Source organism: Geotrypetes seraphini, chromosome 6 (assembly GCF_902459505.1).
Source record: "Geotrypetes seraphini chromosome 6, aGeoSer1.1, whole genome shotgun sequence".
NCBI classification, from domain to species: Eukaryota; Metazoa; Chordata; class Amphibia; order Gymnophiona; family Dermophiidae; genus Geotrypetes; species Geotrypetes seraphini.
In genome coordinates, this window is record NC_047089.1 from 38,787,371 (window position 1) to 38,802,277 (window position 14,907).

General features: G+C 42.6%; 1 protein-coding gene across 1 annotated transcript in view; it reads left to right on the forward strand.

The window, feature by feature from the left end:
- The window catches only part of DDX10 (DEAD-box helicase 10), a 306,374-nt gene that overhangs the window by 186,928 nt on the left and 104,539 nt on the right, over positions 1-14,907 (forward strand). The window contains exon 16 of the mRNA XM_033948773.1: positions 4,437-4,493. Within this exon, the coding sequence (XP_033804664.1) occupies positions 4,437-4,493 (57 nt within the window). The remainder of the gene's footprint in view (positions 1-4,436; positions 4,494-14,907) is intronic.

Here is a 14,907-nt window from a genome sequence, read left to right on the forward strand (position 1 = left end):
CATCAATACCTCCTTTTTCCTACTGGCCAATACCTCTCTCTGTGCAACCTAGCATCTTTCTATCTTTAGCCGTCACCTTTTCAATCTGTTTGGCCACCTATACAGTGCTATGTACGTCTGGTAGCGCTCTAGAAACAATTAATAGTAGCAGTAGTAGTTGACTGTTTCCAGATGTGGTTAGAGCCACGCAAGATCGATGAAGGCAGTTTTTGTTACTAGGACCTTGGGTCCCTCAGTTGAGGGTCCAGTTTTATTTGAAATAAATGTATGATGAGATATTAAGGTGTTAAATATATATATATTTTTAAAATTTGACCATCTCGATAAGATTTCTTTTTCGAGTAGTAAATCCCCCATAACTTCAGTTTCTCTTTGTGGTGTTTCAGCCTTTCCTCTTAGGGCTCCTTTTACTAAGGTGCACTAGCGTTTTTAGCGCGCGCTACAATGCCGCACGCGCTAACCCCACGCTACACAGAAAATACTAACGCAAGCTCTATGGAGGCATTAGCGTGTAGCACACGGGGCAATGTAGCACGCGCTAAGCGCGAGCTAAAACCACTAGCGCACCTTAGAGTAAAAGCAGCCCTTAGAGATTCATTGTAATTGTCTGCTTAAAAATTATGATTGAGTGAAAAGAGAACAGTATGCTTTTGGATATTATTTTTGATTTGATCTTTCCTAACTTTCATGTAAATGATTTATTTGTAGACTTTATTTGTGGACTTTAATAATGGGCAATAGAATAGTTTGAAAATTGTATTTCTTGAGTTTATTGCTAAATTGCTATTATGATACAGTGGTGCCTCACACAACGAACTTAATCCGTTCCAGGAGCAAGTTTGTTATGTGAAACGTTCGTTGTGTGAAACGCGTTTTCCCATAAGAATACATGTAAAACAAAATAATTCGTTCTGCAGCCCTGTTTTCCCATAAGAATACATGTAAAACAAAATAATTCGTTCTGCAGCCCTACATTTCCCTCCCTCCACCTCACCTTATATGCAGAGTTTGCCAGCTTTCTTTTTCACCCAGCCGCACGCTTTCAAAAAGCTGTGCACGTGCAGCTGCTGGAGTTGATCAATGTTCTCCTCTCCTGCAACTTCCTGTTTCCGGTTGCGTCAGAGGAGAAGATTGAACAACAGAGCATCTGCGCATGTGCTGCTCTTTGAAAGTGTGTGGCTGGCCGAAAAAGAAAGCCGGAAAACTTGGCATCTAAGGTAAGGTGGAGGGAGATGATGGAACACTGCATTCAGACAGGAGGGTGCTGCTGTTCCCGGCTCACATTAGGAAGCGGCGAGAGTAGTTCCGCCCCCCCCCCGGGCCCCTCGGGCGACTTCGTTGTGTGAAACGAAGTTCGTTATAGGGAGCAAGACAAAAAGTTCGTTATGCGCAGCGTTCGCTGTACGAGGCGTCCGTTATGCGAGGCACCACTGTATATTATTTACGTTTTCATTTTTCTTTTCAAGTTTTAATTCTTGGATATATATTTGAAATTTGCATTTTAATTCTTGGATATATATTGAAATTTGCATTTTAATTCTTGGATATATATTGAAATTTGCATTTTAATTCTTGGATATATATTTGAAATTTGCATTTTAATTCTTGGATATATATTGAAATTTGCATTTTTTTTTTTAAAGATGCTACTTGTATTAGGAGACGAGCTTCTAATTCTGGTGAATATTTTTGCGTTCACTCCCTGTCTCTTCTTTGTAGTAGTACTGTTGCACTCCTTCCTCTTTTGTCACGTATCTTCTTTGTAGCAATAAGTCTGTAGTTCTCATTTTCCATAGTGAGAGTTCCAGTTTTCTTCGGCATAATAGAATCCCTAGACACCAGGGAATTAAACGTTCTGTCTTGGGGATCATCCAGCAGCATAATCTGATGGCAAAAATTGCCACCTGAGTATTTGCCCTTTTTAGAAGTTACTCAGACGAGTATTACCTTATTAATATCATACAATATTGAAAATCTGTGCTGTCTATTCAATAAAAATGATCTTGATCAATTCATTTTTTTTAATGTTGTGTAGATGAAATATGTCCAGTTGACACACTGAATGTTGTGCGCTGCTGCTAAAAAACGCTTTTGCAATTTTGTAAAAGGGGGTGGTGGTTTATATACATGAGTAAACAACCAAATAATCTAATTCACCCCCCCCCCTTTTTTTTTATCAAGCTGCCCTGCCAAGCTTGGCGAGCTAAATGCTGAGCTGCCCAAAGGAATAGAATGGGTGCATGGTATTTAGCTTATGCTGCTCGGCAGTGCAGCTTGATAAAAGAGAGAATTAATGCAAAAAGCCGCAAAATTGTCTGGCCTTCCTGTGAAAACACCTTCGTTTCACATTGCTGCGGCCTTCCTGTGCAACCATGAGATAATTAAAATTGAACAGAGAAGTTTAGTAGCAAGGAAATCCATGTTTTCTTATGTCACAGTTTCAAGTTCAAGTTTATTAAGAACTTACTACTCTGCTCATTGGGACAGTTCATCTGGGTGGCTTACAAGCTAATAGAAGAAGAAGATAAGATAGAATGGCAAATAAGTCAGACAGGACATGGAAAGAATGTCAGATAGGATAGTGGGAGGAAAAGTACATAAGGGTCAAACCTTAGCAGAGGCTTCGCATCAAATGCCTGCAGCAAAGAATTGAGTGACTTGGCGAAAGGCATCGACAAAAAAAAACAACAAGATTTCAGATCAGCCTTGAAACAGTCAAAGGAAGCCTGTTATGGTAAATAAATGATCAGGCATCATGCTCCATAGTTCAGATCCTAGCACTGAGAGAATGGAACATTGAGTAATGTAATCAGAAGATTGCAACAGGCGATCAAAATAAATATTTTTCTGAACACAATCTTTTGATATTACTGTAATATAAACTCGAGTTCATATGGTTTTTTACAACTAATGTGCAGATAAAGTGAGGTTTATGCTTGGAGTCCACTATAAGTCCCTTCATGATGTCCTAGAAATTCTTAATGAGGTGTCAAAGGATGAACGATTGCTAAATATATTAGACAAATGGGAAAATGGTTATAGGGGACCAAATAACATGTGCACATATACTCAGCAAGCATTCATTACAGATTTACTCAAAAGGTCAGTCTGGTACACAGAAAACTGCTGCGTTCACTTAGCAGTATCACTTTTTTATACACTAATGGAAAACTCTAGTTTCTGTCTGGTTGCTAGTACAAAATATTTGTTGTTAGTCATAGAGATAGGTGTCATATTGAAGAACAGAAGATGCAAATTTGTTCAGAAATGGTAGCTTTTAAAAATAAAAAGAGAGGAAATGGGAGGGAGGGGGTATGGTCACAGAGAATCAAATCATAAAACTCCCCACAGGAAAAAATTAAACTCCTGGCACAAAAGGCGATATACTATGATACTATCTGTGAGCACACGAAAGAAAAAGCCTCAGTTACATAGGAGGGGAAACTACCCAACCATCCATACATCATAGGCAGAACAAAAACTTTAGTTGCCACTACTGTATCAAATATAGGGCTTAAGAAAAACGTGAGAGAAAAATCACAATTAAAAAATCAACTGTGCAAACAGAAATTGCAAATTCAGCAAAACTATGTGTAGACGGCCTACGATCATTTTGTAGCTTAAAAGCAACTTCTTCAGGACTACTTCTTCAGGGCAGAGGAGCAGGGTGTCAGGTCAAAAGTGCGCCGGGACAAAGGCGCGCGCAGACAATTGAGCGCAGCGCGGAGGCGCACGCCGCAGAAAATTACAGTTTTTACGGCTCCGACGGGGGGGGGGGGTGTACTTACAAGAGATCGCGCCGCGTTGTGGGGGGTTGTAACCCCCCACATTTTACTGAAAACTTCACTTTTTCCCTGTTTTTAGGGAAAAAGTTAAGTTTACAGTAAAATGTGGAGGATTACAACCCCCCAAACCCCCCACAACGCCGGTGCGATCTCTATTAAGTAAACGGGGGGGACTCCCCAACAAAACCCCCCGTCGGAGCCCCTAAAAACTGTAATTTTCTTCGGCGCGTGCCTCCGTCTTGCGCTCAGTTGTCGGCGCGCGCCTTTGTCTTTAGCGGGGTTGTCTATGAACCGAGGAGCAGCACGTCAAACAGCTTTCTGCTATGTGAGCCTGGGTAGCCCTGAAGAAGTAGCTTGTGAGTCTGTTATAGGGGAAAACACCCTCCAGGGATTCAAGGCAAAGTTGGACAAGTTCCTGCTAAACTGGAGAACGTACGCAGGTGAGGCTGGACTCATTTAGAGCACTGGTCTTTGACCCGGGGGTCGCCGCGTGAGCAGACTGCTGGGCACGTAGGTTTGACCCAGCAGCGGCAATTCTTATGTTCTTATGGCCACAAAAATCTGTCGCCTCACATTTTATACAGTTCTCTGCTACAACAAAACATGGTTGCAATTTATGCTTTAAAAATGATCATCTATTATTTATTCTAGGAGAAGAGATTGAAAGAAAAGGCTGCAAGACGAGCTAGCAGTAAGAGAAAAGAAGAGGTAAGTTAGCATTTTCTGGTGCTACATTTGTTCATTTACTTGTAATTAGTTCCCTTCCCTCAGTGTATTCCTGGTGTCTCCTTTAAACCACATCCTGCCTCTGAGACAGAGAACGCTGTTTGTTTCCTGCTCACTAGTACATTGCTTTGTGCTTTGTTTTCTTTTTAGATTAATTTACACAAACAGCAGTCCATACAACTTGTGTGACAGCATACATGGTACACTTCCCCCTCCCCATTCGCGGTTTCGGCAATCACGATTTCACATATTCGCGATTTTTGGGGGAGGGGGAAAAAACCCCCCACAGTTTAGCCTTCCCCCGGCGTCCCGGCCTTACCTGGTGGTCTAGCGGGCTTTCGGGGCAGGAGCGATCTTCCTATACTCCTGCCCCGTGTAGATCGTCAATTGGAAATAGCTGTGGGGAGTTCCCGTTGTAGTCTCGAGAGACTACGGGAACTCACAGCAGCTATTTCCTAGGCCAAGTTTGGGAACCACTGGCCTAGCTAATCCAGGAGCCTTGTGCTGTGGTTTGTGTAGAACACAGTGCGGGTCTGAATCCGTGGATGCTATGTCTAAGCAGAGGTTAACTCCCTAGCAAAGGCTGTGAATACTTCCTCTATGGCAGGGATCTCAAAGTCCCTCCTCGAGGGCCCAATTCCAGTGGGGTTGTCAGGATTTCCCCAATGAATATGCATTGAAAGCAGCGCATGCACATAGATCTCATGCATATTCATTTGTGAAATCCTGAAACCCCCACTGGATTGCGGCCCTCAAGGAGGGACTTTGAGACCCCTGCTCTATGGCGTCCTCAAATCCTGCCAGCCTTAGGAACAGATCCTTGCTCTTAGAACTGCCTCATCTTCTACATAACTGCATAAGTTGCATCAGTAGGATACTGAATTAGCCTCAGAGTCTTGCTCTGGCACGAGCTGCAGTGCTATGAAATGAGCAGAATCTTCTACAAGCCGAAATGACCATTGCATCTGTTGTTTTCAGTAGTTTTTAAAGCTGATAAAAGAACCCTAGGACATGGGTAATTCTGTAAGGAACCACCTAGTTGGAGGTGTATAAATGGAGGGTATTTTAGTCCTTCATGCGTGCAAGTGGCCTCATAGAATAAAGACTAATGGAAACGTACATGCCAGTTTGCTGGTGGGTATGTGCATAGGCAGAGTTTGGGCAGACCGCTATGATTTATACAAGTTTCAGCTTACAACTAGGGTTGGGAATTTACATCAGCTATAGGGCTGGTGTAAGTGCTTGCTCTTTAAATGTAAGCACATTTTTGACTGCTTGTTCTAGAATTCAATTAAAAAATTAGGCATCTACTTTTCTTTAGAGAATAGCCTTGAAATATGTGACATAACCAGCACCTTTATTAAATGCCCTGTAATAAAAATTACCTTCTTTGTGTCCAAGTTTCATGGCAGGAGAGCCACATAGGACACCCAGGCTCACATCCACCTACCAGTTGAGGCCAAATATTATGTATTCAGTCTTTTGGTGAATGCTGACAACTGTGAGTTGCCTCTTGAAAACCTCGTCAAGGAAGTAGTTGGCTACCATCTGCACCGAGAGTGACGAGGATGAAAGACAGAGGCAATTTGAAGAGTGAGGTATATTCACTCTTCAATGCATTCCATTATCAGTAGATGCCTATCTACTGATAATGGAATGCATTGAAGAGTGAATATACCTCACTCTTCAAATTGCCTCTGTCTTTCATCCTCGTCACTCTCGGTGCAGATGGTAGCCAACTACTTCCTTGACGAGGTTTTCAAGATTAATTTTGGTTCTCTACAAGGTTATCTCTACCTCCTCTTCTCTACTTCATTCCTCTTCCATTTTCTCCCCTTTGTCAAATGTATTTAGTCCTTTGACCCCATTCCTACCCATTTTCTTGACGGTATTTTCCCTGGCGTCATCTCCTCTCTGCCACATCTTCAGTTTATCACTCTCCACTGCAATTGTTCCCTCTTCCTCTGGTAAAACTTTCTGTTTGCATATTAAACAGAAAGCTAAGCAGTTGGTGAGGTAAAAGCTTTCTGTTTGTGTTTTATCTTGCCCCTCCCTGCCAGCCTGCCTCAGGCTCAGTCTTTGATTTATAGGCTTTTAAGCCAGTTAAGAATATAGGAGGAGATTTTTTTAACCACAGAGCTAATTGGGGTTTTCATCAGCAAGTGATTAATCTTTAGCAATAGATTGCTTTTCAATGAACTGCAAAGGACATAGAATTAAAGATAAATAATAGCATAAAATATACCCAGTGAACTGAAGGAACTTTATATATTAGTTTAAATGTTCTTATTCCTTATCAAATTTAAATAACTAAACTCCTCACCAATCCTAAGCTGCAGACCAGCAGCAAAATGGGAACTATTGAGTTTTTTTTGCACTGAATGCCACATGTATGATTATGTCCCATTTGCTGAGAGGTTATATATTTATACTTGGTGCATTGAGCTTCTAGCTATCAGTAGTGAATGTGTCTGATCTCTGGAGGTTAGATGAGCTGAAGTAAAAGATATATATAGAGGAGTATAAATATAAGGGGGGGGGGACTAGTAAAAACGATGCATAAAGTATAGATTCTGCAAGAAAGAACTGGCTAATTTCTCATGGGAAAAGGTCTATATACAAAATGCCACAATAAAGTGGTATGTCTCATCCATTGGAAACTTTGCAAACCGTTACAATATTTCTGAATTATGCAGCATGAAGAGATTATGATCATCTGGGGCAAAAGCACGATGCAAAAAAAAAAAAAGGTGTAGCAGAAAAACACAAGAACAGCATTAATAGCAGAGGTGTCAATACAAGTGATTGTCTTGCGGAGAAAGAGAAGATCCTTAGATACCAAGAAACGCAGTCAAAGACAATGAAAATGTGGCAGAAAACCAAAAATATTTCCGCTCATGTTGGATGCCACAGGCCTGATTAAAAGTAATTTCCAAACACACTTGATAAGTTGCCTATACATGTCTTATCTTACAACCTCATGAAGAAGGTTTTCTTTGGTATGATGCAAGTAATACAGTAAGCATGAGCACTAAATTTGCGAGCATGAATACAGGATGTCCAGGGCGGTACTTGGAGAGACCTCCCAGGAAAGAGACTTGGGAGCTCTGATCGACAAGTCGATGAAGCCGTCTGCGCAATGTGCGGCAGCGGCAAAAGGGCGAACAGAATGCTAGGAATGATTAAGAAGGGGATCATGAACAGATCGGAGAGGGTTATCATGCGGCTGTACCGGGCCATGGTGTGCCCTCACCTGGAGTACTGCGTCCAGCACTGGTCACCGTAACACAAAGAAGGACACGGTACTACTCGAAAGGGTCCAGAGAAAATTGACTAAAATGGTTAAGGGGCTGGAGGAGTTGCCGTACAGTGAGAGATTGGAGAAACTGGGCCTCTTCTCCCTTGAAAAGAGGAGACTGAGAGGGGGGACTTGATCGAAACGTTCAAAATACTGAAGGGAATAGACTTAGTAGATAGACAGACTGTTCACCCTCTCCAAGGTAGGGAGAACGAGAGGGCACTCTCTAAAGTTGAAAGGGGATAGATTCCGTACAAATGTAAGGAAATTCTTCTTCACCCAGAGAGTGGTGAAAAACTGGAACGCTCTTCCGGAGTCTGTTATAGGGGAAAACACCCTCCAGGGATTCAAAATAAAGTTGGACAAGTTCCTGCTAAACTGGAACGTATGCAGGTGAGACTGGACTCATTTAGAGTACTGGTCTTTGACCTGAGGGTCGTCGCGTGAGGGACTGCTGGGCAGGATGGGCCACTGGTCTGACCCAACAGCGGCAATTCTTATGTTCTTATGTACCCTGGCTTAGGGCTGATGTTCATTACTGTTATGGCATGCACAAAACTAGCCTATTTGGAGACACCTTTCAGGGACATAGTAGAGAAGACCCACCTTGAGTCTGGCAGACTCAATGCTGCCTTGGTGAAGAAAAGTCATGTGGAAGAAGAACATCAGCTTGGTGTAAAAAAAGAAGTGAACAAGTTGTAAGGACCTGTCACAAAGCATATGTCTCCAGGTATGAGTGCTCAGGAGGAAAGGGTTAGGATGGCCATCGTTGTTGACAAGTCAGTCATTAGCAATGTAGGTAGCTGGATGGGCCGTGTAAATGAGAGCAACACACCTGCCTGTTGCAGAGATGGTAAACCTCACACATTACTTAAATAGGGTTTTAGACCATGCTGGGAATGTGTGGGTATCAGTGGTACATGAAATCATGGGGGGGAAGGTTCTGGAAGATAAATTTAGGATTTTATATAGAAAGATAAATCCAGAACCTCCAGGTTACTATTCTCAAAGATACTCCCCATTCCATGCGAAGAACCCAAGAAACAGGCAAAGCTCCAAATACTCAATATATTGATGAAATGATGGTACAGAGAGGAGGGATTTAGATTTCTTAGGAACCGATCAATATGTTGGGGAAGGGGCAGCCTATTCTGGAAGGATGAGCTCTTTCTTAACTATTGTGGAACCAGGTTTCTGCTACTAACCTATACAAAAAAGGAGAGAGCAATTTTTTAAAAAGAGTATGGAGGAAAGCTGTATCTCAGGAACATATGGTTCAAAATAAGGTATTTTCAAGAGATAATGACAAAATGTGGAACTTAGTATATCCCAATGGAGAGGTTATGATATAAGCTGAAGTAGCCCAGAAGTATTTAAATAAAGAACAGCTAGAGACAAGTGATTCCAAATTAGCCCTATCAACAGCTACCCAGATTCTAAATACAGATTTTAGAAACATACTTTTTATTCCATACATGTGAATTCCAGAAATACAATGGAGAGTTACAGTATAAATCAGTAAATGAAGAGTTAGAATAAGCATTTCAGAGACCTGATAGAAGGAGGATAACCAATGAGACACTGATACCAAAATTCAAAATATATTGAAATGACCATGTGGAACAAATTGGTTGAGAGGTAGTGTTATATCTCTCTCCTCTCCCCCCCCCCCCTTCCTGTGATCTGGTATCACTCTCTTCTCCTTCCTGCAGTCTGGCATATCTCTCTCCTTCCCTGCTCCTTTTCCCATGGTCTAATATTTCTCTCCTCACAGTCTGGCATATTTCCCCTGCTTCCCTCCTCCCCCCTACTGTGGTAAGACATCTCTCTCCTCCCTTCCCTTCCCACCCCCTTCCCATGGTCCATCTCCTTTCTCTCCTTGCACTCTGTCTCCTCCATCCCTTCCATCCCTGCTCTGCATCTCTCTCTTCCCTCTCCTGTGACCGGGCATTACTGTCATCCCCTTCCCTTCTTTCTTCCCACAGAGATTTGACATCTTCTTATCCTTTCCTCCCTACCTCCACAATCCAGCATCTCTATACTACCCTCTACTTCTCTCTCCCCCCCACCCAGAATCTGGCACTTTTTTTACCCTTTTTTTCCTAGTGCTGCACTCTTCTGGCTGCAGTGGCTCCAGAAGCTTTCCCTTTGCTACAGCTTCCGGTCCCCATATTGAATAAACACAGCATGAACAGCAGAAGAGTGGGCTTCGGAATGAAGACTTCAAACAAGGGCTGCATATCAATTAATTGCAATTAAAAAAATTTTTCCAATATATTTTATTGCATTTTAATTATAACAATAAAGGTATAGAAACATATATATTTAACAGTATAATAAACAGTTATATAAGAACAAGAGTGCTTATTATGGTACAAAGTGATGCATTGAAACAAGCTGTGATTAATAAAATCATTAAATGGTTGGTATTTATAAACTACTACAACTACTAATTATTTCTATAGTGCTACCAGACGTATGCAGCACTGTATAGTGGCACAAAGAAGAAAACAGCCCTACTCGAATTAACTTACAATCTAAACAATATAAGGTAGAAAAAATTAGGGCTCCTTTAATGAAGGCGCGGTAGCGGTTTAACACCTGTAATAGTGCGCGCTGAACTGCCGGCCGCGCTAGCCGCTACCGCCTCCTCTTGAGCAGGCGGTAGTTTTCCGGCTAGCGCGGGGGTAGCGCGTGATTAAAAGTCACGCGCGTTAAAGCCGCTACTGCGGCTTCGTAAAAGGAGCCCTTAGTTGTCGATACAATAATTAAAGGTGTCCAAATTTTACAAACGTATACTAATGTGTGATTTTTAATAACGATGATTTTTAAAAAAAACATTTACGTATGGAACATACATGACTTCACCATTCATTCAAAATTGAGCTTAGGGCTCCTTTTACAAAGCCGCGCTAGCGGGTTTAATGCGCGTGACTTTTCATCACGCGCTATCCCCCGCGCTGGCCGTAAAACTACCGCCTGCTCAAGAGGAGGCGGTAGAGGTTAGCGCGGCCGGCGGTTTAGCGTGTGCTATTACGCGCATTAAACCGCCAGTGCGGCTTTGTAAAAGGAGCCCTCAGTGTTATCTTGTTGCGGATTATTAGATGGGTGGCAGTAGCAAGCAAAATATTGAAACGTTGTTTTTTGGGGTTGTCAGCGATAGTGATTATTACCGTTGCTGCCTGGTGATTTTAAAGATGGAGCAAAATGATTAGAAAAATAAAATCACCAAGCAAGAAAAGTAAGAAAAAATGATTTATTTTCATTTTAGTAATTAAAACATGTTGGTTCTGAGAATTTACTTCTGCTGTCTATATTTGCCACTGTACGAGTATAGAAGGAAACGTGAGGGGGGAGGGGTGTGCTTTATGCAATTAAAAATGTTAATTGCAATTAATTGATGTGCAGCCTTTCTTCACACATTTTATAATGGCTGTGCTATCTCTTTTTAAGTTGCTGAAAGCATCTCATATTTAGATATTTCACTCCACTAAATGATTAAGGTTGAGATTTTGGTGATCACTGTGCTAGTATCACTCTGAGACATCCCAAGTACGTGACTTGACTAGCTAATAAGCGACCTCGGGGGAAGAGAATTCTGAGAACATGAGATGTGGCCATACTAAGAAATGCATACCTTTCATTTCACACTGAAGTGTCTCTCTCCCTCCTTAAATTACAGGGAAAGAAGTTTGGAAGCTTTTTGCTATGCCTTGGTTTAAAAACTGTTTTCTCATATACTGCTCACAAGTTGTAATTCTGCTTGCTTTTGATCATTTTTTTCTGGTTAAGTACAGTGCATTTGTTATATATCTTTTCAAATTGCTTCATATAAAGAGATTGTGGAAATCATGCTGCCTTCTGGACACTTTGCCACACTTTTCACTGTGTTCTAGAAGACAACAGAAGCGGCATGATTCCTCTGGCATTATCTGGGCAGGGCACAAGAAATGACCCTACTGTTTTGAATTTTTTTTCCAACTCTGTAGTACAGTCTTTAAAGGAGGAATAACTGAGCAAGCCACATTTTTACCAACACATTCAGCTTTCAAAAAGTATTGGTGCACCTTACAGATAATGGCAATTACAAACCTACATAATATTGATATACAGTAAACCCCCGCAAATCGCGGACTCAGTCATTCGCGGTATGCTCCGACCGCTTCTTCCTTTACTAAAGTCAGAACTACATCAATTAGGAGCTGAGTGTCAAAGCAGCTCCTGATTGATGTAACCTGAGTTTAGTAACAAGAAGAGGTGGTCGGAACATACCGTGAGTGATTTAAGGCAGCCGCCGGCGCCCCTGCTGCCCTTTTCTGCCTCTTCTGCCTTTTGACAGGCAAAAAACTGTATTCTTTTTTTTTTTTTTTTTTTAAATCTGTGGGGTTTCCTGAAACGGCTCCAGACTTCCCAAAAGGCTAGGGTGACCTACATGGAGGAACCAGAGTTAAAACCCAAAACTTAGGAACATGATGGCAGATAAAGGCCAAATGGCCCATCTAGTCTGCCCATCCATGGTAACCATTATCTTTTCCTCTCTCTAAGAGATCCTACCAGTCAACCAGTTCTTGACTCAGCCTGTCACTTTGGGACCCATTCCGAGGGCACTTTGGCTTTGCTAAAATCTAAATACACCACATCTAGCGCGCACCCTCTATCCAGTTCTCTGGTGACCTAGTGAATCCATGTTGCCTCCGGTCCTGTAATCCACCCGATTTCAGAAACTTCGCCATTCTCTGTTTAAAAAGCGCTTCCATTAATTTGCTTACCACAGAAGTCAGACTTACCGGTCGGTAATTCCCTACTTCTTCTACTTAATTGTGTTTATTTTGTTTTACAACCTGGTAGATTGGGGATAATTGCAAAACATGATTATAAAACTTAGATGTGGTTATGGTTATTGGCTTATGTATATAAAAATCAAAACAGCTACTAGTAGAGGTAGTGGCCATCATTATAGTAGATTGGTCATGCGTGAAACAGGAGAGCATTTGTGGTGGTTGGGTAGCAGTAGAGAGATTTGGTGGAAGACGGTGTCAGGTCAAAAGTGCGCCGGGACAAAGGCGCGCCCAGACAATTGAGCGCAGCGCGGAGGCGCACGCCGCTCTAAATTATTGTTTTAGGGCTCCGACGGGGGTGTGTGGGGGGGAACCCCCCCACTTTACTTAATAGATATCGCGCCGCTTTGTGGGGGCGTTGTGGGGGGTTTGGGGGGTTGTAACCCCCCACATTTTACTGAAAACTTCACTTTTTCCCTGTTTTTAGGGAAAAAGTTAAGTTTACAGTAAAATGTGGAGGGTTACAACCCCCCAAACCCCCATAACGCCAGCGCGATGTCTATTAAGTAAAGTGGGGGGGTTCTCCCCCACACACCCCCTTCGGAGCCCTAAAAACAGTAATTTAGAGCGGCGCGCGCCTCCGCGCTGTGCTCAATTGTCCGGGCGCGCCTTTGTCTTTCGTACCGTTGTCTATGAACCGTGGAAGACTTGGGCAGAAGTTGATTTGAATTATGGGAATTTTTGTCCTCATCCTCCTTGGATGGTAGAAATCAAAAGAGAATCTCAACTGGGAACACTAACTGGGACATGTTGTTATTATTATTATTATTTTCGTATCATTTACTATCTTATTACAAGTCTTTCCTCGAGATAAGGAACTTTGCCCTTTGCCCTTCCATGTTTTGCATTTTGGGGGAGACATCTATCTCCAGTAACCTACAAGCAGCTCATGCTTAAGTTTAGGGCTTGACATTTGTAGCTTTAGTTGTTCAAAGCAATTGGTTCTTTTCTCCATCTGGTTAAACATCGCACAGCTTGGTGTATTGCAAATTCAGTACTCTGAATAGACGGTATTGCTAAAAGAGCAGAATGCTTTGGCTTGCAAGGTTGCATGCACTTTCTGCTTCCAGATGGCATGCAGCACTCTAGTTCTAATGAAGCTACTGGAGCAGCTAGAGCATTTCACAAGTCAGAGATAGAGTTTCAGTCTTAATAATTTTCAGAACTTTCAGAACACATTGGTCCTATTTATTAAACCAATTTATGGTTTTGCAGTTAATGAGTGCTAACCTGCAATAGCTGTAAAACCTTCATGGTAATTGTAGAGGGTGTGCCTGACACTTACGGGAAGGCAACCATACTGCAAATGTGGGGCAATGGTCTCTTCAAAAGGAAAACAGATGTAACCTTCCTTACTGTATAAACCAACAAAACAAAAAAGCCAAGTCTGATGCTGGTTTTAATAGGTTAATGAAAGTCCCAATAAGGATCCTCCTAGTTTCAGCACCAAAATGTGCTTTCCTCAGGGGACACCCTCCTCCATCAGCCAATCAGGGACTCCCTTAGGCTCCCTCTGTATCCTGGATACAAGGGGGAGGATCCTTAGGGATGATTGGCTCAGACCCCTAAGACCCTGTCCAAGGGGTGGGGCTTGAGGCATCTGAGCCTTAGGCCCCTCCCATTCATCAGATGATGCACCGTGGAGGGGCCTAAAGCCCACATTGCAGATGACGGCTGGTAGAGGAGCATGGGGGACTGACTGAACACCCCTCCTGCTCCCGACTTAAAGGTACCAGGGAGGGGGCAGGCCGATGGAGGGTGGTGTAGTACACGCAAAATATCTGCGCCATTGCAAGAAAAAAAACAGGCAGACCTGTCGGTAACACACTTACCGACAGGTCTACAGTAATTGGGTTTTTAGGATCAGTAAAACCCGAAGCTAAATAGCCAAACGATGTAAGTGAATCAATCGCTTGCCTATTTTGCAAGGGGTTTTACTTATTTGCATGGCTGAATCGGAAAATGGGCGATCGAGGTGAAAAACACACAGTGGGCCGTTTAGTGAATCGGGTCGGTTAGCAGCAATCATCGCTAAACCTGTGAAAACAGGTTTAGTGACGTTCGCTGACTTTGGTGAATGTAGCCCAACATTCTACATTAGATGTAATGCAGCAGTTATACCCTAACTTTTAGGGCTCCTTTTACGAAGCCGTGTTAGCGGCTTTAGCGCACGTGACTTTTAATCACACGCTAACCCCCGCGCTAGCCGAAAAACTACCACCTGCCAAGAGGAGGCGGTAGCGGCTAGCGCGGCCAGCGG